Raw genomic sequence first — 23493 nt, forward strand, 5'->3', positions numbered from 1 at the left:
TGCGTCACCACGTGAACAGTACTTGAGGGCAAACCCAACCAGCAGATGCCCAGGGAAAAAAGGCTGCAAAGTGGAAATCCTTACCCGGGAAGAGCCAGTGGTCCCCTTGGGGCTTCAGGCATAGCAGCTGGCGCTCCTGGCGGCTCTGCCTCCTCTGACTTGCGGGCTGCCTCCTGCACAGTGCCCTGTGGGCCCAGAGGCCCCCGAGGCCTGTCCGAGTCTGTGGTGGAGTCGATCTCCACCTCCTGAACTGGTGCTGGGACTGGCTCCAGCTCGGCCGCAGCGGCGGTAGCCTCCTTTTCCTCCTTCTTCCGGACTTTCTCTTCCAGTTCCTTTCTCCTCTTCTCATCATCCTGACGGGCCAGCTCATCAAAGGTTTTGAATACCTAAAATCAAACAGCAATCCAGTGATGAGTTCACCTGCCTGGTGCGGGACACCCATTCTGTAGAAAAAAAGTAAAACCTGGTCAGCAGAGAATGAAAAAGCAGTAGGCTGGCACACACTACCATCAGCAAAATGGAAATGCACCTCACACAAATGAAACCTCACAAGTCAGGCTCATAGCATTTACGTACCCTTAAGCCCAGCTCTGGAACATGCAGGATGCCTAACTCAGTGGTCTCACCTGTCATTGTTTTTACAGCTCCCAGACAATCCTGTTCACAAGCAAAAAACACAGTCCTGGTCCTTCATGCTGTCGAGGTACCAGTGCTGAGGCTCAGAAGGGAGGATGGGAACCCAGGTGAATTACAATCCACAAATACAAACAGACTACTGGAATGTTGCCATCTTCCCACATTGCATGGCTGGGGCTGGTTTGGGTCTTATTTGGAAATTTTATTCCACTAACAGCCACAAAGTGGCTACAACATGCAAGAACACAAAAAGCTGAAATGACACCTCCAACCCTCTAAGAACTCAAAACTCAGCACTTAATCTTTTTCTGGGACACAGTCACACCCATAAAGGTGATGGGGCTCTCCACCTGACAGGTACACACGAAATATGGCATTTTTTGGGCATCACTCCAGGAAGCATGTAACCTTACATGCAGCATGGCCACGACAGACCACGTGTGACAACTCTGACAGGAGGCCTGAGTAACACCTGCAATGTCACTGAGTGGGAGCCAAATGCACACCACCAGTGAAGAAACCTACGGAAGTGCCTTAGAAGGAAGGGGCTCTGGGTTCCACAGGAGGGAATGTTTCAGCTCAAGAGGTGGGGCATCAGCAAAGTTCCTCCAGCGGCTGAGGCAGGAAGGTAGGGGAAGCAGACTCTTACACATTCCTTGGTGTTCACCCAGCAGATTGAAAACTTGTTCACACAGAAACCTGCATAGGTAAGTTTATAGCAGCTCAATTTATTGTTGCGAAAACATGGAAGCAACCTAAATGCCCTTCAGTGGGAGAATGGATAAACTGTGGCCTATCCAGATGATGGGATATTACTCAGCAAATTTTAAAAAATAAACTCTCGAGCTATGAAACCTTAATGACACCACTAAGTGAAAGAAATCAATCTGATAAGGCTCCGGGCTGGTGATTTCAACCCTCTAACATTCTCCAAAAAAACCTATGGAGAAAAGATGACGACATGAGTAGTGTGGTGGAAATCCCTCCCCAAACCACATATATTTTTATAATACAGCAAATACAACTATTCCTAAAAGAGTAAACAGAAGTAACAGTACACCAGCCAGTCTACATCTGGGAGAAGTCAACATCTCACAGAAAATGGTAAAGTAAAAAGCCGTGACCTGATGAGACCCGAGAACTACCCCCATCCCCAGCTCACCAGCAGGAGGAAAAGAATCAGGGATTGGGGGTGGTTAGTGGAAACACAGGACAGATAAATACCCAGTCCTAGAAATCTACCCTGGGAGCACAGACCCACATTGCATGGTACTCTGGAGATTAGAGTAGCTGAAAGCAAAGTCTGAGACTAAGACTGAACAGGTTCCCACAACTGGCTGCCCTAGGACAAAAGAAAAGCAGGCGCTTTAAAAGACTGAAAGAGGCAAGGGTTTAGGAAAAGGAACAGGTGGACAAAATCATCCTGGCACACTCAGCCCAGCAGGCTGGGAACTCTCAGGAGCTTCAGGCGCCCTATCCCCCTGGTTGGCAACGCAGCCACGAAGGGCCCCTCATCTTGATAAGCAGCCTGCCGCTCCATCCCCCCCGCTGGCACTTGCGCGCTAACAGGTTGTCCCCGCCATTGCTGCAGACCAGCAGGAGGGCAGCCTTGCCTATGGCAACTACACAGCTTAATGCAGAGGATTCTCCCTGCCCGTGGCTAACTGGCCCGGACTCAGAGGCTGCTCCCTGCACAAGGTTAACCGGCACAGACAGCAGACACAGACGCTGAGACTGGGAGGCATGAATGGGGCATTGTTCTCGTGGAAGATCCCAAGCCACTCGCCTGTGACCCCTGCCATTGCCCTAGGCCATACCGAGGGCCACCTGCCCATGGCAGTTTAGGGGAATAACCCACAGGCTGCTCCCTACATGCAGTTAACCAGCAGACAGCAGAGACAGGTACAGCAACCGGCAAGGAGGAAAGGACTTTGTTTCCTCAGCTGACGCCCGCGCCACTCGCCGGCAACCACTCCCATCACTCCAGGACTACGGAAAGGCAGAAGAACGTTGTTCAATCCAAAATCCCTCAAACACCATCAAGAGGGTTCGGTGAGACTGAAATCACCAATCTCCCTGAAAAAGAATTCAAAATAAAAGTCATAAGCATGCTATTGGAGCTACAGAAAAACATTCAAGAGCTAAGGGATGAATTCAGGAGATAACTGAAATGAACCAAACAATGGAGGGATTTAAAAGCAAATTAGGTGAGGTGGAGGAGACAGTTAATGGACTAGATCTCAGAGTCTAACAAGAATACAGAGAAGCTGAGGCAGAGAGAGAAAAAAGGATCTAGGAATGAGAGAATGTTAAGAAAACTGTGTGACCAATCCAAACAGAACAGTATTTGCATTATAGGGGTACCAGAAGAAGAGAAAGAAAAAGTGAAGAAATAATTGCTGAAACCTTCCCCAATCTGGGGAAGGAAATAGTCTCTCAGGCCATGGAAGTCTACAGATATCCCAACACAAGGGACTCAAGGAGGATAACACCAAGACATAATAATTAAAATGGCAAAGATAAAAGACAAGAACAGAGTATTAAAAGAAGCCAGAGAGAGAAAAAAGATCACCTATAAAGGAAAACCCATCAGGCTATCATCAGACTTCTCAGCAGAAAGCTTACAGGCCAGAAGGGAGTGGCATGATATGTTCAATGCAATGAAACAGAATGGCCTCAAACCAACAATACTCTGTCTAGAAAAACTATCATTTAAATGTGAAGGAGAGATTAAACAATTTCCATATAAGAAAAAATTGAGGGAATTTACCTCCAACAACCATCTCTACAGTGTATTTTAAAGGGACTGCTCTACCTGGAAATGTGCCTAAGACTAAATAGCTGTCACCAGAGAAAATAAAACCATAGCAAAGGAAGTAGACCAACTAAATACTAACCAAACGCAAAATTAAGTCAGCTACCCACAAAGTCAGTCAAGGGATACACAAAGAGACTATGACAAATAACATATAAACAGTGGAGGAGGAAGAAAAAGAAGGGAGAGGAAAAAGAATCATCAGACTGTATTTATAATAGAGTAATAAGCAAGTTAAGGTAGACTGCTAGATAGTAAAGAAACTGCCCTTGAACCTTTGGTAACCACAAATCCAAAGCCTGCAATGGCAATAAGTACCTATCTGTCAATAATCACTCTAAACGTAAATGCACCAAATGCACAAATCAAAAGACACAGAGTTACAGAATGGATAAAAAAGTAAGACACATCTTTATGCTGCCTACAGGAGACTCACTTCAAACCCAAAGACACACACAGATTGAAACTGAAGGGATGGAAAAAGACATTTCATGCAAACAATAAGGAGAAAAAAGCAGGTGTTGCAGTGCTCGTATCAGACAAAATAGACTTCAAAACTAAGAAAGTAACATGAGATAAAGAAGGACATTACATAATGATAAAGGGATCAGTCCAACAAGACGACATAACCATTATAAATATGTACCCAACACAGGAGGACCTATATATGTGAAACAAATACTAACAGAATTAATGGGGGAAATAGAATGCAATGCATTAATTTTAGGAGACTAAACATACCACTCACTCCAAAGGATTCATCAATCAGACAGAAAATAAGTAAGGACATAGAGGCATTGAACAACACATTAGACAACATGGACCTAACAGACATCTATAGAACACTCCACCCAAGAGCAGCAGGATACACATTCTTCTCAAGTGCACATGGAACATTTTCCAGAATAGACCACATACTAGGCCACAAAAAGAGCCTCAGCAAATTCAAAAAGACCGAAATTGTACCAACCAACTTCTCAGATCACAAAGATATGAAACTAGAAATAAACGGTACAAAGAAAACAAAAAGGCTCACAAACACACAAACACATGGAGGCTTAACAACATGCTCCTAAATAATCAATGGATCAATGACTAAATTAAAACAGAGATCAAGCAATATATGAAGACAAATGACAACAACAGCACAATGCTCCAACTTCTGTGGGACACTGCGAAGGCAGTTCTAAGAGGAAAGTGAACAGCAATCCAGGCCTATTTAAAGAAGAAAGAACAAACCCAAATGAACAGTCTAAATTCACAATTATTGAAACTAGAAAAAAGAAGAACAAATGAGCCCCAAAGTCAGTAGAAGGAGGGACATAATAAAGATCAGAGATGAAATAAATAAAATTGAGAAGAATAAAACAATAGAAAAATTAATGAAACCAAGAGCTGGTTCTTTGAGAAAGTAAACAAAATGATAAATCCCTAGCCAGACTTATAAAGAAAAAAAGAGAGTCTACACACATAAACAGAATCAGAAATGAGAAAGAAAAAATCACTATGGACACCACAGATATACAAAGAATTATTAGAGAATACTTTGAAAAATTATGTGCTAACAAGCTGGATAACCTAGAAGAAATGGACAACTTTCTAGAAAAAGACAACCTTCCAAGGCTGACCAAGGAAGAAACAGAAAATCTGAACAGACCAATTACCAGCAATGAAATTGGATCGGTAATCAAAACACTACCTGAGAACAAAGCTCCCGGACCAGATGGATTCACCACTGAATTTTAAAGGACATTTAGAGAAGACATAATACCCATTCTCCTTAAAGTTTTCCAAAAACTAGCAGATGAGGAAACACTTCCAAACTCATTCCTTAAAGCCAGCATCACTGTAATACAAAAACCAAGCAAAGACACAACAAAAAAAGAAAACTACAGACCAATATCCCTGATGAACACAGATGCAAAAATACTCAACAAAGTATTAGAAAACCGAATTCAAAAATACACCAAGAGGATCATACATCATGATCAAGGGGGATTCATCCCAGGGATGCAAGGATGGCACAACATTCAAAAATCTACCAACATCATCCACTACATCAATAAAAAAAGGACAAAAGTCACACAATCACCTCCATAGATGCTGAAAAAGCATTTGACAAAATTCAACATCCCCATGGGCGGAAGATGGCGGTGTGAGTAGAGCAGCGGAAATCTCCTCCCAAAACCACATATATCTATGAAAATATAACAAAGACAAGCCTTCCTAGAATAAAGACCAGAGGACACAGGACAATATCCAGACCACATCCGCACCTGCGAGAACCCAGCGCCTGGCGAAGGGGGTAAGATACAAGCCCCAGATCGGCAGGAGCCGAGCGCCCATCCCCCCAGCTCCCGGCGGGAGAAGAATAGGCAGAGCGGGAGGGAGACGGAGTACAGGACTGCCGAACACCCAGCCCCAGCCATACGGGCCAGAGTGCAGACACAGTACGTGCCCATGGGGGCCCTGGATGCTAGGGAAACAGGGCAGCAAGAACAGTGAGCGGGCAACGGAGGCCAGGTGCCGGAGGACATAAGAAAAGCGCGCGACCATTTTTTTTTTTTTTTGCTGTTTTGTTTTGGCGAGCGCTTTTTGGAAGTCTTAAAGGGATAGGGCCCCCAATACTAGGGAAACAGGGCAGCAAGACCGGTGAGCAGATGCCTGAGGCTGGCACCGGAGAATAAAGAAAAACGAGCGGCCACATTTTTTTGGGGGGGGTGTCATTGTTTTGTTTTGGTGGGTGCTTTTTGGAAGTCTTAAAGGGGCAGGGTGGGACACTTAATCCAGAGGTAGGGAAACCAGGGACCTCTGGGCACCCTAACCCCTGGGCTGCAGGGAGCAGGGAGGCACCTTACGGAGATAAATAGCCTCTAGGCCGCTCCCCCTCCAACGCGACTTCACCACTTTGGAGCAGAGGCCCGAACCAGGCCACGCCCACAGCAACAGCAGAGATAAACTCCATAGCAGCCTGGCAGGAAGCAGAAACCCTGTCTGCGCGCAGCTGCGCAGAAGAAGCCACTAGACGTAGCTGTTCTACCAGGAGAGGAGGGCCACAAACCAACAAGAAGGGAAGTTCTTCCAGCCGTCACTCGTCCCAGCTCTGCAAACTATTCCTATCACCATGAAAAGGCAAAGCTACAGGCAGACAAAGATCACAGAGACAACACCAGAGAAGGAGACAGACCTAACCAGTCTTCCGGACTAAGAACTCAAAATAAGAATCATAAACATGCTGACAGAGATGCAGAGAAATACGTAAGAGAAATGGGATGAAGTCCGGAGGGAGATCACAGATGCCAGAAAGGAGATCCCAGAAATGAAACAAACTCTAGAAGGGTTTATAAGCAGAATGGATAGGATGCAAGAGGCCATTAATGGAATTGAAACCAGAGAACAGGAACGCATAGAAGCTGACATAGAGAGAGATAAAAGGATCTCCAGGAATGAAACAATGTTAAGAGAACTGTGTGACCAATCCAAAAGGAACAATATCCGTATTATAGGGGTTCCAGAAGAAGAGAGAGGAAAAGAAATGGAAAGTATCTTAGGTGAAATAATTGCTGAAAACTTCCCCAAACTGGGGGAGGAAATAATCGAACAGACCACGGAAATACACAGAACCCCCAACAGAAAGGATCCAAGGAGGACAACACCAAGACACATAATAATTAAAATGGCAAAGATCAAGGACAAAGAAAGAGTTTTAAAGGCAGCTAAAGAGAAAAAGGTCACCTATAAAGGAAAACCCATCAGGCTAACATCAGACTTCTCGACAGAAACCCTACAGGCCAGAAGAGAATGGCATGATATATTTAATACAATGAAACAGAAGGGCCTTGAACCAAGGATACTGTATCCAGCACGACTATCATTCAAATATGACAGTGGGATTAAACAATTCCCAGACAAACAAAAGCTGAGGGAATTTGCTTCCCACAAACCACCTCTACAGAACATCTTACAGGGACTGCTCTAGATGGGAGCACTCCTAGAAAGAGCACAGCACAAAACACCCAACATATGAAGAATGGAGGAGGAGGAATAAGAAGGGAGAGAAGAAAAGAATCTCCAGACAGTGTATATAACAGCTCAATAAGCGAGCTAAGTTAGGCAGTAAGATACTAAAGAGGCTAACCTTGAACCTTTGGTAACCACGAATTTAAAGCCTGCAATGGCAATAAGTACATATCTTTCAATAGTCACCCTAAATGTTAATGGGCTGAATGCACCAATCAAAAGACACAGAGTAATAGAATGGATAAAAAAGCAAGATCCATCTATATGCTGCTTACAAGAAACTCACCTCAAACCCAAAGATATGTACAGACTAAAAGTCAAGGGATGGAAAAACATATTTCAAGCAAACAACAGCGAGAAGAAAGCAGGGGTTGCAGTACTAATATCAGACAAAATAGACTTCAAACCAAAGAAAGTAACAAGAGATAAAGAAGGACACTACATAATGATAAAGGGCTCAGTCCAACAAGAGGATATAACCATTCTAAATATATATGCACCCAACACAGGAGCACCAGCATATGTGAAACAAATACTAACAGAACTAAAGGGGGAAATAGAGTGCAATGCATTCATTCTAGGAGACTTCAACACACCACTCACCCCAAAGGATAGATCCACTGGGCAGAAAATAAGTAAGGACAGGGAAGCACTGAACAACACAGTAGAACAGATGGACCTAATAGACATCTATACAACTCTACATCCAAAAGCAACAGGATACACATTCTCCTCAAGTGAACATGGAACATTCTCCAGAATAGACCACATACTAGGCCACAAAAAGAGCCTCAGAAAATTCCAAAAGATTGAAATCCTACCAACCAACTTTTCAGACCACAAAGGCATAAAACTAGAAATAAACTGTACAAAGAAAGCAAAGAGGCTCACAAACCCATGGAGCCTTAACAACACGCTCCTAAATAATCAATGGATCAATGACCAAATCAAAGTGGAGATCCAGCAATATATGGAAACAAATGACAACAACAACACTAAGCCCCAACTTCTGTGGGACGCAGCAAAAGCAGTCTTAAGAGGAAAGTATATAGCAATCCAAGCATATTTTAAAAAGGGAGAACAATCTCAAATGAATGGTCTAATTTCACAAGTATCGAAATTGGAAAAAGAAGAACAGATGAGGCCTAAGGTCAGCAGAAGGAGGGACATAATAAAGATCAGAGAAGAAATAAATAAAATTGAGAAGAATAAAACAATAGCAAAAATCAATGAAACCAAGAGCTGGTTCTTCGAGAAAATAAACAAAATAGATAAGCCTCTAGCCAGACTTATTAAGAAGAAAAGAGAGTCAACACAAATCAACAGTATCAGAAACGAGGACGGAAAAATCACGACGGATCCCACAGAAATACAAAGAATTATTAGAGAATACTATGAAAACCTATATGCTAACAAGCTGGGAAACCTAGGAGAAATGGATAACTTCCTAGAAAAATACAACCTTCCAAGACTGACCCAGAATGAAACAGAAAATCTAAACAGACCAATTACCAGCAACGAAATTGAAGCGGTAATCAAAAAACTACCAAAGAACAAAACCCCCGGGCCAGATGGATTTACCACGGAAGTTTATCAGACATACAGGGAAGACATAATACCCATTCTCATTAAAGTTTTCCAAAAAATAGTGGAAGAGGGGATACTCCCAAACTCATTCTATGAAGCTAACATCACCCTAATACCAAAACCAGGCAAAGACCCCACCAAAAAAGAAAACTACAGACCAATATCCCTGATGAATGTAGATGCAAAAATACTCAACAAAATATTAGCAAACCGAATTCAAAAATACATCAAAAGGATCATACACCATGACCAAGTGGGATTCATCCGAGGGATGCAAGGATGGTACAACATTCGAAAGTCCATCAACATCATCCTCCACATCAACAAAAAGAAGGACAAAAACCACATGAACATCTCCATAGATGCTGAAAAAGCATTCAACAAAATTCAACATTCATTCATGTTAACTCTCAACAAAATGGGAATAGAGGGCAAGTACCTCAACATAATAAAGGCCATCTATGATAAACCCACAGCCAACATTATATTGTACAGCGAGAAGCTGAAAGCATTTCCTCTGAGATCGGGAACTAGACAGGGATGCCCACTCTCTCCACTGTTATTTAACATAGTACTGGAGGTCCTAGCCACGGCAATCAGACAAAACAAAGAAATACAAGGAATCCAGATTGGTAAAGAAGAAGTTAAACTGTCACTATTTGCAGATGACATGATACTGTACATAAAAAACCCTAAAGACTCCACCCCAAAACTACTAGAACTGATATCGGAATACAGCAAAGTTGCAGGATACAAAATCAACACACAGAAATCTGTGGCTTTCCTATACACTAACAATGAACCAACAGAAAGAGAAATCAGGAAAACAACTCCATTCACAATTGCATCAAAAAAAATAAAATACCTAGGAATAAACCTAACCAAGGAAGTGAAAGACTTATACTCTGAAAACTACAAGTCACTCTTAAGAGAAATTAAAGGGGACACTAACAGATGGAAACTCATCCCATGCTCGTGGCTAGGAAGAATTAATATCGTCAAAATGGCCATCCTGCCCAAAGCAATAGACAGATTTGACGCAATCCCTATGAAACTACCAGCAACATTCTTCAATGAACAGGAAAAAATAATTCAAAAATTCATATGGAAACACCAAAGACCCCAAATAGCCAAAGCAATCCTGAGAAAGACAAATAAAGTAGGGGGGATCTTGCTCCCCAACTTCAAGCTCTACTATAAAGCCATAGTAATCAAGACAATTTGGTACTGGCACAAGAGCAGAGCCACAGACCAATGGAACAGACTAGAGAATCCAGACATTAACCCAAACATATATGGTCAATTAATATTTGATAAAGGAGCCATGGACATACAATGGTGAAATGACAGTTTCTTCAACAGGTGGTGCTGGAAAAACTGGACAGCTACATGTAGGAGAATGAAACTGAACCATTGTCTAACCCCATATACAAAAGTAAACTCAAAATGGATCAAAGACCTGAATGTAAGTCATGAAACCATTAAACTCTTAGAAGAAAACATAGGCAAAAACCTCTTAGACATAAACATGAGTGACCTCTTCTTGAACATATCTCCCCGGGCAAGGAAAACAACAGCAAAAATGAATAAGTGGGACTATATTAAGCTGAAAAGCTTCTGTATAGCAAAAGACACCATCAATAGAACAAAAAGGAACCCTACAGTATGGAAGAATATATTTGAAAATGACACATCCGATAAAGGCTTGACGTCCAGAATATATAAACAGCTCACACGCCTCAACAAACAAAAAACAAATAACCCAATTAATAAATGGGCAGAGGAACTGAACAGACAGTTCTCCAAAAAAGAAACACAGATGGCTAACAGACACATGAAAAGATGCTCCACATCGCTAATTATCAGAGAAATGCAAATTAAAACTACAATGAGGTATCACCTCACACCACTAAGGATGGCTGCCATCCAAAAGACAGAGAACAACAAATGTTGGCGAGGCTGTGGAGAAAGGGGAACCCTCCTACACTGCTGGTGGGAATGTTAGTTAGTTCAACCATTGTGGAAAGCAGTATGGAGGTACATCAAAATGCTCAAAACAGACCTACCATTTGACCCAGGAATTGCACTCCTAGGAATTTACCCTAAGAATGCAGCAATCAAGTATGAGAAAGATCAGTGCACCCCTATGTTTATCGCAGCACTATTTACAATAGCCAAGAATTGGAAGCAACCTAAATGTCCATCAATAGATGAATGGATAAAGAAGATGTGGTACATATACACAATGGAATACTACTCAGCCATAAGAAAAGGGCAAATCCAACCATTTGCAGCAACATGGATGGAGCTGGAGGGTATTATGCTCAGTGAAACAAGCCAAGCGGAGAAAGAGAAATACCAAATGATTTCACTCATCTGTGGAATATAAGAACAAAGGAAAAAATGAAGGAACAAAACAGCAGCAGAACCACAGAACTCAAGAATGGACTAACAGGTACCAAAGGGAAAGGGACTGGGGAGGATGGGTGGGTAGGGAGGGATAAGGCGGGGGAGAAGTAGGGGGGTATTAAGATTAGCATGCATGGGGGGGTAGGAGAAAAGGGAGGGCTGTACAACACAGAGAAGGCAAGTAGGGATTCTACAACATTTTGCTATGCTGATGGACAGTGACTGTAAAAGGGTTTATAGGGGAGACCTGGTATAGGGGAGAGCCTAATAAACATAATATTCATCATGTAAGTGTAGATTAGTGATACCAAAAAAAAAAGAAAAAAAAAGAGGGGCAGTTCCTGTGTGGTAACTTCCAATGAGTACTACACAAGAGCATAAAGGACATATAAAAGTGTAGGCAAAGGGTCTGTTTGTGTTTATACAGAGGATCAAAGCCTAATTGGGCTACCCCGAAAATGAACTAAGATACGACATGAAAAAGAACTTCCAACATCAGCACTCTCTGGAAGACTCATGCCAGAAGATGATCATCAAAAAACCCCAACAAAGATCCACGCACTGCTACAGCTGTAGATGCACTCATCCAACCAGTTCCTGGACTTGCCATGGGAATGATGAAGGAGATATCTAAGCTGGCCTGTGCATACAGTAAAACAAAAAGTTGGACTGGATCTATACTGTTGGAACTCAACCAAGAATTAGGAGAAGTGCAAATTGTAGCACTCCAAAATCTTACAACCACAGACTATTTATTGTTAAAAGAACATATGGGATATGAACAGTCCCCAGGAATGGGTTGTTCTAGTTTATCTGAATTCTCTCAGACTGTTTAAGTTCAGTCGGACAATATCCACCATATCATAGATAAGTTTTCACAAATGGCTAAGGTGCCTAACTGGTTTTCTTGGTTTCACTGGAGATGGCTGGTAATTACAGGTATGCTTTGGTTATGTAACTATACTCCTATTCTGTTAATGTGTGTGCACAATTTAAGTAGTAGCTTAAAACCTATACATGCTGAAGTTACTCTACAAGAAGATATGTCAAAGAAATAACCAGTCTTCCCATATTTTCTGCCACCTGCTACTTCTATAGCTTTTCTTCTTCCTTCCTAATTACAACCCTTAAATAGAATTCATGCCTCATATCAAATTTACCGAGTATCATAATTCTTCCAAGTGGTAAAGATACCTCAAGACAAATGCTGGGCATAGAAGCTACAGGGCATAAATATGCAAAGAAATAAAAAGCTAACCATTTCAAACAATAAGGCTTCTCTCTCACTTACCAACTTTACATTTCCCTGTATGGCCCCGGAAGATGACTGGTTAGCCAGAGATGGGTAAGATTCCTCAAGGGAGGAACAACCTAAGACAGGCACAGTTGCAGGGGTGTCATCAGGTGAGAAATTGGGGATCAACAGAGGTGAGGCTTAGAACCTCACCCCCCAGTTCTGAGAGAAATCTTCTACATATGTGGATGTTTTATTGCCCTTGTCTAGCTTGGATTAACACATAGTCTACAGGCACACACTTGATCATCTACATTTGCTTTCTTACAACACTAAACTATGTTTTCTACCTTTATCTTGTATCTATCTACCACTTCAGCATTTTATTAAAAATAATAATAATAAAGAGAGAAATGTGGTATCCACATATAAATCAAGTATAAAAATCAAATGAGTATTCATATTTGAACTGACTGTTTATAGTTCATAATGCTTGAGCAAAACCGAAGGTTTCTGTGATGGCTGCCCTTCTGTACTGTTCACCATGTAAGAACTTATTCACTATGTAAGAATTTGTTCTCCATGTAAGAACTTGTTTGTTATGCCTCAGAAGATTGGAGACTGACGAAAATTAGGCTTGGGGTGGATTAATGATTGTGCATTGAGCATTGACTCCCCTATACAGAATTTTATTGTTGTTAACAACCATTTGATCAATAAATATGAGAGATGCCCTCACAAAAAAAAAAAAAAAAAGTATACACTTCCAATGGTAAAATAATAAGTAACCGGGATGTAATGAATATAGTCAAGATATTGTAACAGCTTGGTATGGTGATAGCTGGTACCTAGAATTGTCATGTATATAAATGTTGAATCACTATGTTGTACACCTGAAACTAATGTAATGTAATACCGTGTGTCAACTACCCTTCAATAAAAAAATAATTATCTACAAAAAAAAAAAAAATCAACACTCTTTCATGATAAAAAGTCTCAACAAAATGGGTATAGAGGGCAAGTACCTCAACATAATAAAGCCATACATGACCCACAGCCAACATCATACTTAACAGCAAGAAGCTGAAAGCTTTTCCGTTAAGATCAGGAACAAGACAAGGATGCCCACTCTCCCTGCTTTCATTCAACATAGTTCTGGAGGTCCTAAACACAGCAATCAGACAACACAAAGAAATAAAAGGCATCCATATTGGCAAGGAAGAAGTTAAACTGTCCCTGTTTGCAGATGACATAATATTCTACATAACAAACCCTAAAGAATCCACTCCAAAACTACTAGATCTAATAGCTGAATTCAGCAAAGTTGCAGGATACAAAATTAATACACAGAAATCTACTGCATTCCTATTCACTAACGATGAAATAGCAGAAAGAGACATCAGGAAAACAATTCCATTCACAATTACATCAAAAAGAATAAAATACCTAGGAATAAACCTAACCAAGGAAGTGAAAGACCTATACCCTGAAAACTACAAGACACTGTTGAGATAAATTAAAGAGGACACTAATAAATGGAAATTCATCCCACACACTTGAGTAGAAAGAATTAACATTGTCAAAATGGCCATTCTGTCTAAAGCAATCTACAGATTCAGTGCAATCCCTGTCAAAATACCTACAGCATTCTTCAACCAACTGGAACAAATAGTTCTAAATTCATATGGAACCACAAAAGACCCCGAATAGCCAAAGCAATCCTGAGAAGGAAGAATAAAGCTGGGGGGATTATGTTCCCCAACTTCATGCTCTACTTCAAAGCTACAGTAATCATGACAATTTGGTACTGGCACAAGAACAGATTCATAGACCAATGGAACAGACTAGAGAGTCCAGATATTAACCCAAGCATATATGGTCAATTAATATATGATAGAGGAGCTATGGATATACAATGGGGAAACTACAGCCTCTTCAACAGCTGGTGTTGGCAAAACTGGACACCTACATGTAAGAGAATGAAACTGGATCATTGTCTAACCCCATATACAAAAGTAAATTCAAAATGGATCAAAGACCTGAATGTAAGTCATTAAACCATAAAACTCTTAGGAAAAAACATAGGCAAAAATCTCTTGGACATAAACATGAGCAACTTCTTCATGAACATATCTCTCCGGGCAAGGGAAACAAGCAAAAATGAACAAGTGGGACTATATCAAACTAAAACGCTCCATACTGCAAAGGACACCATTCTGTACAGCAAAGGATATCCTACGGTATGGGAGAATATATTCATAAATGACATATCTGATAAGGGGTTCACATCCAAATTATATAAAGAGTTCACACACCTCAACAAACAAAAAGCAAACAAGCCAATTAAAAAATGGGTAGAGGGGCTGAACAGACAGTTCTCCAAAGAAATGCAGATGGCCAACAGACACATGAAAAGATGCTCCACATCACTAGTCATCAGAGAAATGCAAATGAAAACCACAATGAGGTATCACCTCACAGCAGTAAAGATCGCCTCCATCCAAAAGACAAACAATAACAAATGTTGGCGAGGTTGTGGAGAAAGGGGAACCCTCCTACACAGCTGGTGGAAATGTAAACTAGTTCAACCATTGTGGAAAGCAGTATGGAGGTTCCTCAAAAAACTCAAAATAGAAATACCATTTCACTCCTAGGAATTTACCCTAAGAATACAGGATCCCATATTAAAAAGACATATGCACCCCTATGTTTATCACAGCACTATTTACAGTAGTCAAGAAATGGAAGCAACCTAAGTGTCCATCAGTAGATGAATGGATAAAGAAGATGTGGTATATATACACAATGGAATATTATTCAGCCATAAGAAGAAAACAAATCCTATCATTTACAACAAGATGGATGGAGCTAGAGGGTATTACGCTCAGTGAAATTAGCCAGGTGGAGAAAGACAAGTATCAAATGTGGAGTATAACAACCAAGCAAAGAAGGAGCAAAACAGCAGCAGACTCACAGAACCCAAGAATGGACTAACAGTTACCAAAGGGAAAGGGACTGGGGAGGGTGGGTAGGAAGGGAGGGATAAGGGTATAAGGCGCATTATGATTAGCACAAGTAATGTAGGGGTGACACAGGGAAGGAAGTATAGCACAGAGAAGACAAGTAGTGATTGTATAGCATCTTATTATGCTGCTGGACAGTGACTGTAATGGGGTATGTGTTGGGGACTTGATAATGGGGGGGATGTAGTCACCACAATGTTGCTCATGTGATTGTATATCAATGATACCACACATACAAGAAAAAGTAAGTAACTAATATCTATGGAGAGTACTAAGATCAGGTTGCCAGGAGTTGAGGGTGGGAGGGATGGCCTGGCAGAGCAGAGAGGATTTTAAGGCAGTGAATGGCATTACACATGACATTATGCATTTGCCCAAATCCATAGGATGAACAACACTAACAGTGATCCATGAATTAGAACAAGAGTCTGAGTGACTATGATGTGCCAGTATAGGTCCATCAGTTGTAAAAACGCACCCCTCTGGGGTGGGGGATGTTGATAAAGGAGGAGGCTCTGGGGGGTGCAGGGAGTATATGGGAAACCTCTGCACCTTCCCCTCAATTTTGTTTTAAACCTAAAACTGCTCTAAAAAATTAGTCTCAATAAAATAAAAGATTTTAAGTAGGTAGGAATCACTTTCCAAAGGGCTAGAGTGTAGATAAATAGTAAGCAATCGTGTCTGTGCACTGAACAGGAGACAGACAGAAAGGGTACTGACATACCAAACCTGGTCAAATGTCTTCATTCTCCCAGAGCCCGTGTGAAAATGCTGTGACAAAGATAGTACAACTTTTCAATGAGGAAGCACTAAGCTCAGATGTGAAGTGTGTAGCCCGCGGTCCTCTAGTGACCGAGAGCGCACTTACATGGAAGCCCCAACACCCATGGGAGGTGTGGGCAGGGGACACACAAACACCCTAAGGCTGAGAACCAGACATCCGACCAGACCCACTCCTGATTCTGTGGGGACCTGGGAACCTGTAAGCACTCCTCCACACTCACGCCCAGACACCAGACCCCAGCCCTCAGAGTCACAGCCTTCTGATGCCCCGTTTCCTACCCCTTAATCTTAACTCCACAAAAATGGCCACGGCAAGGCACTCTGCTAACCCGGGGACCCACGGAGCCCCACGCCCATGCCTCGCTGCCTCAGTGCCCGCCTCCCAATGGCCACCCACATCAAACTCCAGGCATTTGCTGCTTCAGCACTCATTCCAGAATCCCAGGCTCTTGGAGCTGGGACAGCTGTGACCGCCCCCTGCCAACCAGCCTGCACAACTGACCCAGGAGAGCAACCCTCCCAAGACTACTCAACGATGGCAGGAAGGCACAGCCGGCTTTCCTGATTCTCCTGGGGAAACTACCCCCAGGCAGGCTTCCCAAAGCAGACCCCAGGTTAAACAAAGCCACCTGAAAACCTGAAACGGGTGAAGTGAGATTCTAAATGACTTTTTCCTGCAGACATCCTAATGCTTCATGGAGGGAACTTGAGGTTCACATACCTTTGCTATGACGGGGTCTTCACTGTGCGGCCGGGCCTTCACTGTGTGGCCAAGTGGTGCAGACCCTTAGAATTGGGTGGTAGAGTCTGAGAAGCTTTCCGTTACACCAATATTCCACACCCCAAAGAGCGGAAAACCTGAATTCCAGAACAGAGCCTCCCAACACTCATATCCAACCCTCTTTGTCTGTGCTCTGAAGAGACTCCAAGCTGCCCACTGCAGGGTGTGTCTCTGCCACCCTGTAGGGGTGAGATCAGGAGACCACGCCGCTGCCAAAGGAAGGCTGTGGTGACCACTCCACCTGACTCAGGCCCTAAGAGCACCCTCCAACAAAACCCCTGCCCCACACCACATGCACCTGGGCAAGCATCCTGCCAGGTGCTTCAGGGGTATGAGAACAGATCCCCAGGACTTACCCTGATCTACCCAACCGAAATACCAGGGAATGCTGGTATTTTTTAAGTTGGAAGTTTCAAGTTCTGCAGGAATGCTGGTGGTTGGGAATCACTTTCAGAAAACAGTGCACGCCTTGTAACCTGCTGGATTTTTGTGAAGCTCACTGCCCTGCCCACTGCCTGCACCCCCACCACTCTCACAGCCCCCAACTCCCACCATTCTTGCACTAGGATCATTCTCCAAAGGGCTGTCCTCCACCCTCAGCTTTTCCCTCCCTCAAACCACACTGCTTCCTCCATCTCTGGCAGGACCCCACGCCATGATTCCAACTGCCTGTGGGCAGGCTTCCGTCAGCGATCTCAAATCCAAGCTTTCCCCTCAAGTGACAGTTCAGTTAATGCATTATTGTTGCTGCAGCCACCCAAGTTCGAAATCTTGGGTCATCTTTGGTGTGTTGTCCCCCTCCGTCTGCCCTGCTCCCCAACCCCACCTTCTTAAGCCAGGCACTCTTACTCTTAATGTGTAAGAGTGTCTGAACATTATACCGTGTAATCAGATACATGAATCACCTCTATCAGTTCTGTAAAATGGGCAAAGACCAACCATCCAGGTGTCAGGACTAAATAACATCCCAGAATGTACAAGGCCTAACATAATGAGCACACACTGGGTCCAGTCAACGCTCCCTTCCAGGCAACATCTTTTGCGCAAGCCGCAGTCACCTTCAACCAAAGTGTTCCCACCTTTCAGGAAACTGGTTAACTAACAGAACAGAAAGATCTGGAATCAGAAAAGTGAAGTTTTAAGTTCCAGCTCTATGATTTTGCTCAAATCACCTAACCTGGTGAGGAGTCCTGACTAAAGTGTCTTGACATAAGCTATTCCATTTTATAAGTGACTTCATTTTGTAAGAGACAGGTCACATCAAGAAGTTACAAGAGTTACAAAAATTTAACCAACACAGTTACCAAAGCTGGCCAGATGCTCCCAGCCAATAGAATGTAGACAACTCGCTCACCCGGCAGTTAAGAGTATCACTCCACTTAGAAAGAACCAATCCAAATAGTTGGTAAACAAGTTGAGACCAATTGCAGTAAAGGTCAGGTCATATCTAGGCCCTTTCTGTGCACGGCCCACTCTGTGCACGGCCCGCTCTGCACACGACCCCATTCCTGTGTATAAAAGAAGAATGAACTTGTACTTTGGGGTCTCCACCTGCGAGTGTGAGACACCAGCATGCTGGCTACCCAATAAACGCTCTTGCTTTTGCATCCATGTGTCTCCCGGTTATTTGGAGGTTGATTGCACGGACCCAACATTTGGTGGCTCATCTGGGATCACGCTCCCATAACCGGCGACCGTGTGGAACGTGCGGGTAAGTGTGAGTGTGACTGCAGTGTTTGATTGCCTGTTTATGTGCCATGTGTCCTTGTATTTGTGCTGTTTATCAGCGGGAACCTGATCTGGTGGTCCAGGGACTAGGTGGACGCACTATTTTTCCCCGCACCTTGGTGAGCACAGAGACATCCCTCGCTCACTTCTGTTTTTTGGACTTTATTTTTCAGTCTGGCGGGAGATGGGAGGTCGCTCCCTGATGGAACCCTTTTATGGGAGAGGCCGTCCTCCCACACCTGGTTTCTGTTTTTTTTGGAGAGCGTGATGGAGCCCTTTTACGGGAGAGGCTGTCCCTCTTCGTCTGGTTTCTTTTTGGAAAAAGGCGCCCTGACATTGTGTTCTCTGTTTGTATACTCATATTTGTCTGTCTTGTCTTCTTGTTTCTCTTTGGCATGGGCCAGTCGCAATCTACTCCCTCTTCTCCTCTGTCTATCTTCATATCTCGCTTCAGTGACTTTCAAACCCAGGCTAAAAATCTTGGTCTTGCTGTTAAAAAGGGTAAGCTTTCTATCTTTTGCAGGAACGAATGGCCTAAGTGTGGAGTCGGGTGGCCTGAGGAGGGCACGTTTTACCTCCCCACAATTTTCAGGGTCAAGGACCTTGTATATGGACGTTCTGGGCACCCCGACCAGGTTCCTTACATCACCACTTGGCAGACTCTAGTGGAAAGTCGACCTAAATGGCTGGCTCCCCTCTTCCGCCTTTAAAGGCGACCCTCGTGGCCACTGCCTCCTCTAAAGCTCCAAGCTCTAAGGCACCCCGCAAGTCAAATTCCAATCCCTTGGTTCCTTCAGCCCCACCTTTTTATTCTGTCCTTCCTCCTCCAGACCCCTCTTCAGAAGATCGATCCTTTCCCCACCCACCGCCGTATGGACCTGCTCCTCTCCCCAATCCTCCTGAGCCTTTACCTACGGAAGAGGAACCTGACCCGGAGGACCCACCCATGTTGATTAGTCCTCCCCATACTCACTCTCGAGACCAACGAGCTCCCAAGAACATCCCAGGCACAGTGGACCTACCTTTGCGGGTGGTGGGCCCACCGGGCCCCGATGGCCAACAGTTCTTAGTTAATTGGCCTTTCTTTACCAGTGACTTGTATAATTGGAAAATGCAGAACCCCCCCTTCTCTGAGAAACCCAGTAAACTTATAGACTTGTTGGATTCAGTCCTTTTCACCCACCAGCCCACCTGGGATGACTGCCATCAGCTTTTACAGGTTCTCTTCACTACTGAAGAGAGAGAGAGAGTCCTGACTGAAGCCCGGAAACTAGTCCCAGGGGTCGATGGGAGACCAACCACGGGTTTATATATTATAAACATCAGATTCCCCTCAAGTAGGCCTGACTGGGACTTCAATATGGACAAAAGTAAGGAGAGGCTCACTATCTACCGCCAGATTCTGATGGGGGGGGGTCTCCAGGCGGCGGCACGCCGTCCCACCAATTTGTCTAAAGTAAGTCAGGTGAAACAGGAGCCCACAGAACCTCCTGGAGCTTTCCTTGAGAGACTGCTGGAAGCCTACAGGACCTACACTCCCCTGGACCCAGAAGCTGCTGAAAAGCAGTCCGTGGTAAGTTTGGCCTTTGTCAATCAATCAGCCCCAGACATCAGGTGGAAGTTACACAGATTAGAAGGTTTTGAGGGAAAAAGGCTAGCCGAACTTTTGGCAGTGGCTGAGAAAGTGTTCAATAACCGAGAGACCCCAGAAGATCAACAGACCTGCGGGTTGGCTAAGATTTTGTTGGCTAATTCATTAGAAGGTCCTGCCCAGAACTGAGAATTAAAAAGGCTGACTGAACAACAGGGCCCTCGAGATCCCAAAGCCTCCCCCAAGGGCCGGAACCCGCTGCAGAGAGACCAGTGTGCCTACTGCAAAGAGAGAGGCCACTGGAAAAATGAATGCTCCAAGAGAGAAGCCAGGGAACAACCCAAGGTCCTCCAGATGGAAGGCTTAGACTGAGGGGGACAGGGTTTGGCCCCCCTCCCCGAGCCTTGGGTAACCCTGAATGTGGGGGGGAAGCCAGTGACTTTTATGGTTGACACTGGAGAACATTCAATCCTTAAGAACCCCATGGGGCCCCTTTCTCCCAAACAGTCCTGGGTACGGGGAGCCACAGGATCTAACCGATATTCATGGACTACCTGAAGATCCATAGACGTAAAATTGGGACAGGTATCCCACTCATTCATGGTTATCCCTGAGTGCCCCTACCCACTTCTGGGGAGAGATTTGCTATCCAAGGTGGGAGCCCACATCCACTCTGAGGGCAACTCAGTTTCCGTAAACAACCGGGGCAGAGCCCCCGTCAGCATTCTTACCTTATCACTTAATGATGAACATAGACTTTACACTAACCCGAGAAGAAAAAAAGACAACTATGAGCTCCTCCATAAGTGGCTAAAAGAGATCCCAGAAGTATGGGCCGAGACTGGAGGCATTGGATGGGCAAAGCAACAGGCACCGATAGTGGTCCAACTAAAGGCCACTGCCACCCCTGTCCATGTGCGGCAGTACCCAATCCCCCAAGAAGCAAAGGTGGACATTGCCCTTCATACCCAACGCCTGCAACAGGCGGGAATTCTAGTCCCATGCCAGTCGCCTTGGAACACCCCTCTACTGCCTGTTAAGAAACTAGGGACAAATGACTTCCGTCCAGTACAGGACTTGCGGGAAATTAATAAACAGGTGGAGGACAAGCACCCCACAGTCCCCAACCCTTATACACTTTTGAGCTCTCTGCCACCTGACAGGGTCGTATACACCGTCCTAGACCTAAAAGACGCTTTCTTCAGCTTACCGCTAGCCGCATCAAGTCAACCACTGTTTGGTTTTGAATGGAGAGATCCAGAAGACGGATTGAATGGTCAACTAACGTGGACCTGGTTGCCTCAGGGATTCAAGAACTCACCGAACATCTTACACGAGGCCCTCCATGAAGATCTGAGTGAGTACCGGCGTTTCCACCCAGAGGTGAGCCTGCTACAATATGCAGATGATTTATTAATAGCTGCCCGGACAGAAACAGAGTGTCAGGCAGTCACTAAAGATTTACTTATGACACTGGGAAAACAAGGGTACCGAGCATCTGTTAAAAAACCTCAACTCTGTTTAGAAGAAGTCACCTCCTTGGGATACAAACTCAAGGGGGGACGCCGATGGCTATCCCAGGCCAGAAAAGAGACTATTTTCCAGCTACCAAGGCCAGACTGTAGACGGGCCATCAGAGAGTTCTTGCGGACAGTGGCTTTCTGCCACCTCTGGATTCCTAGTTTTGCCGAACTAGCTAAGCCCTTATATGAGGCCACCCAAGGACAGGAACTTTCCTTTGCGTGGACGCCTGAGATGGAAGAAGCTTTTGTCAAAAATCAGAGAGGCTCTCCTGCAGACCCCAGCCCTAGCCCTTCCAGATGTCTCCAAGCCCTTCCACCTGTATGTTAGACGAACAGAGGGAAGTGGCAAAAGTAGTTTTCACCCAGAAGCTGGGCCCCTGGGTGAGACCAGTGGCTTATCTATCAAAGAAATTAGACCCAGTGGCCAGCAGATGACCACTATGCCTCCGCATCATAGCTGCCACTGCACATCTTGTTAAAGATGCAGATAAGCTGACGCTGGGTCACAACACCCCATGCCATCGAGGGAGTCTTAAAATGCCCTCCTGACCGATGGTTGTCAAATTCGCGTGTCACCCACTATCAAGTTCTGCTTCTTAATCCGCCTTGTATCCGCTTTACTGCTAGCAAAGCACTGAATCCAGCCACCCTGTTACCGGATCCAAATCTAGATTCGCCCTCGCATGAGCGCAAGGAGATCCTCAGCCACCTACAGGGAACATGCCCCGATCTGGCAGATGTTCCCTTGTTGGATCCTGATACTACCTGGTTCACGGACAGAAGCAGCTTCATCAAAGATGGGGTAAGATATGCAGGAGCAGCAGTGACTACAGAGACAGAAGTTGTATGGGCATCCCCCTACCCTCAGGAACATCAGCTCAGAAAGCAGAACTGATAGCCCTCACCAAGGCTCTTCAATTGGCAAAAGGTAAGCGGCTAAACATATATACTGACAGCAGGTATGCCTATGCCACAGCCCACATACATGGGGCCATTTACAAAGAAAGAGGACTATTAACAGCTGAGGGAAGAACTATCAAAAACAAGCAAGAGATCCTAGACTTGCTACAGGCCATTTGGCTTCTACAGGCAATTGCTATCACACATTGTCCCAGGCACCAAAAAGGCATAGGGCAAGTGGCCCGAGGAAATAATAGAGCAGACTTGGCACCAAGGAAGCTGCCCTAGCAGAGGCTCCCAAGGCCCTGGCAGCAGCCAAACCCCCCACCAACTGCTATTACTCCCACCTTACCAGAAGTACCAGAGTACACTCAGAAAGACCTGTCTGAGATCCAGAAGCGGGCACCACATTATGCTCATAAAGATGAACAATGGTACCGAGACCCAAGAGGGGACTATATTC

The 23493-nt window shown here is 44.3% G+C and overlaps 1 protein-coding gene across 10 annotated transcripts in view; it reads right to left on the bottom strand.

The window, feature by feature from the left end:
• NUDCD3 (NudC domain containing 3) overlaps positions 1 to 23493 on the bottom strand; it is a 73586-nt gene that overhangs the window by 46261 nt on the left and 3832 nt on the right. For all 10 annotated transcript variants that reach the window (XR_008998744.1, XM_036910289.2, XM_036910288.2 and 7 more), the window contains exon 2: positions 85 to 386. Coding sequence is in view for 9 of the 10 variants with exons in the window: in XM_036910289.2 (XP_036766184.2) it covers positions 85 to 386 (302 nt within the window). In the remaining variant the exon portion in view is untranslated. The remainder of the gene's footprint in view (positions 1 to 84; positions 387 to 23493) is intronic.

This window comes from Manis pentadactyla, chromosome 7 (genome assembly GCF_030020395.1).
Source record: "Manis pentadactyla isolate mManPen7 chromosome 7, mManPen7.hap1, whole genome shotgun sequence".
In the NCBI taxonomy this organism is placed as follows: Eukaryota; Metazoa; Chordata; class Mammalia; order Pholidota; family Manidae; genus Manis; species Manis pentadactyla.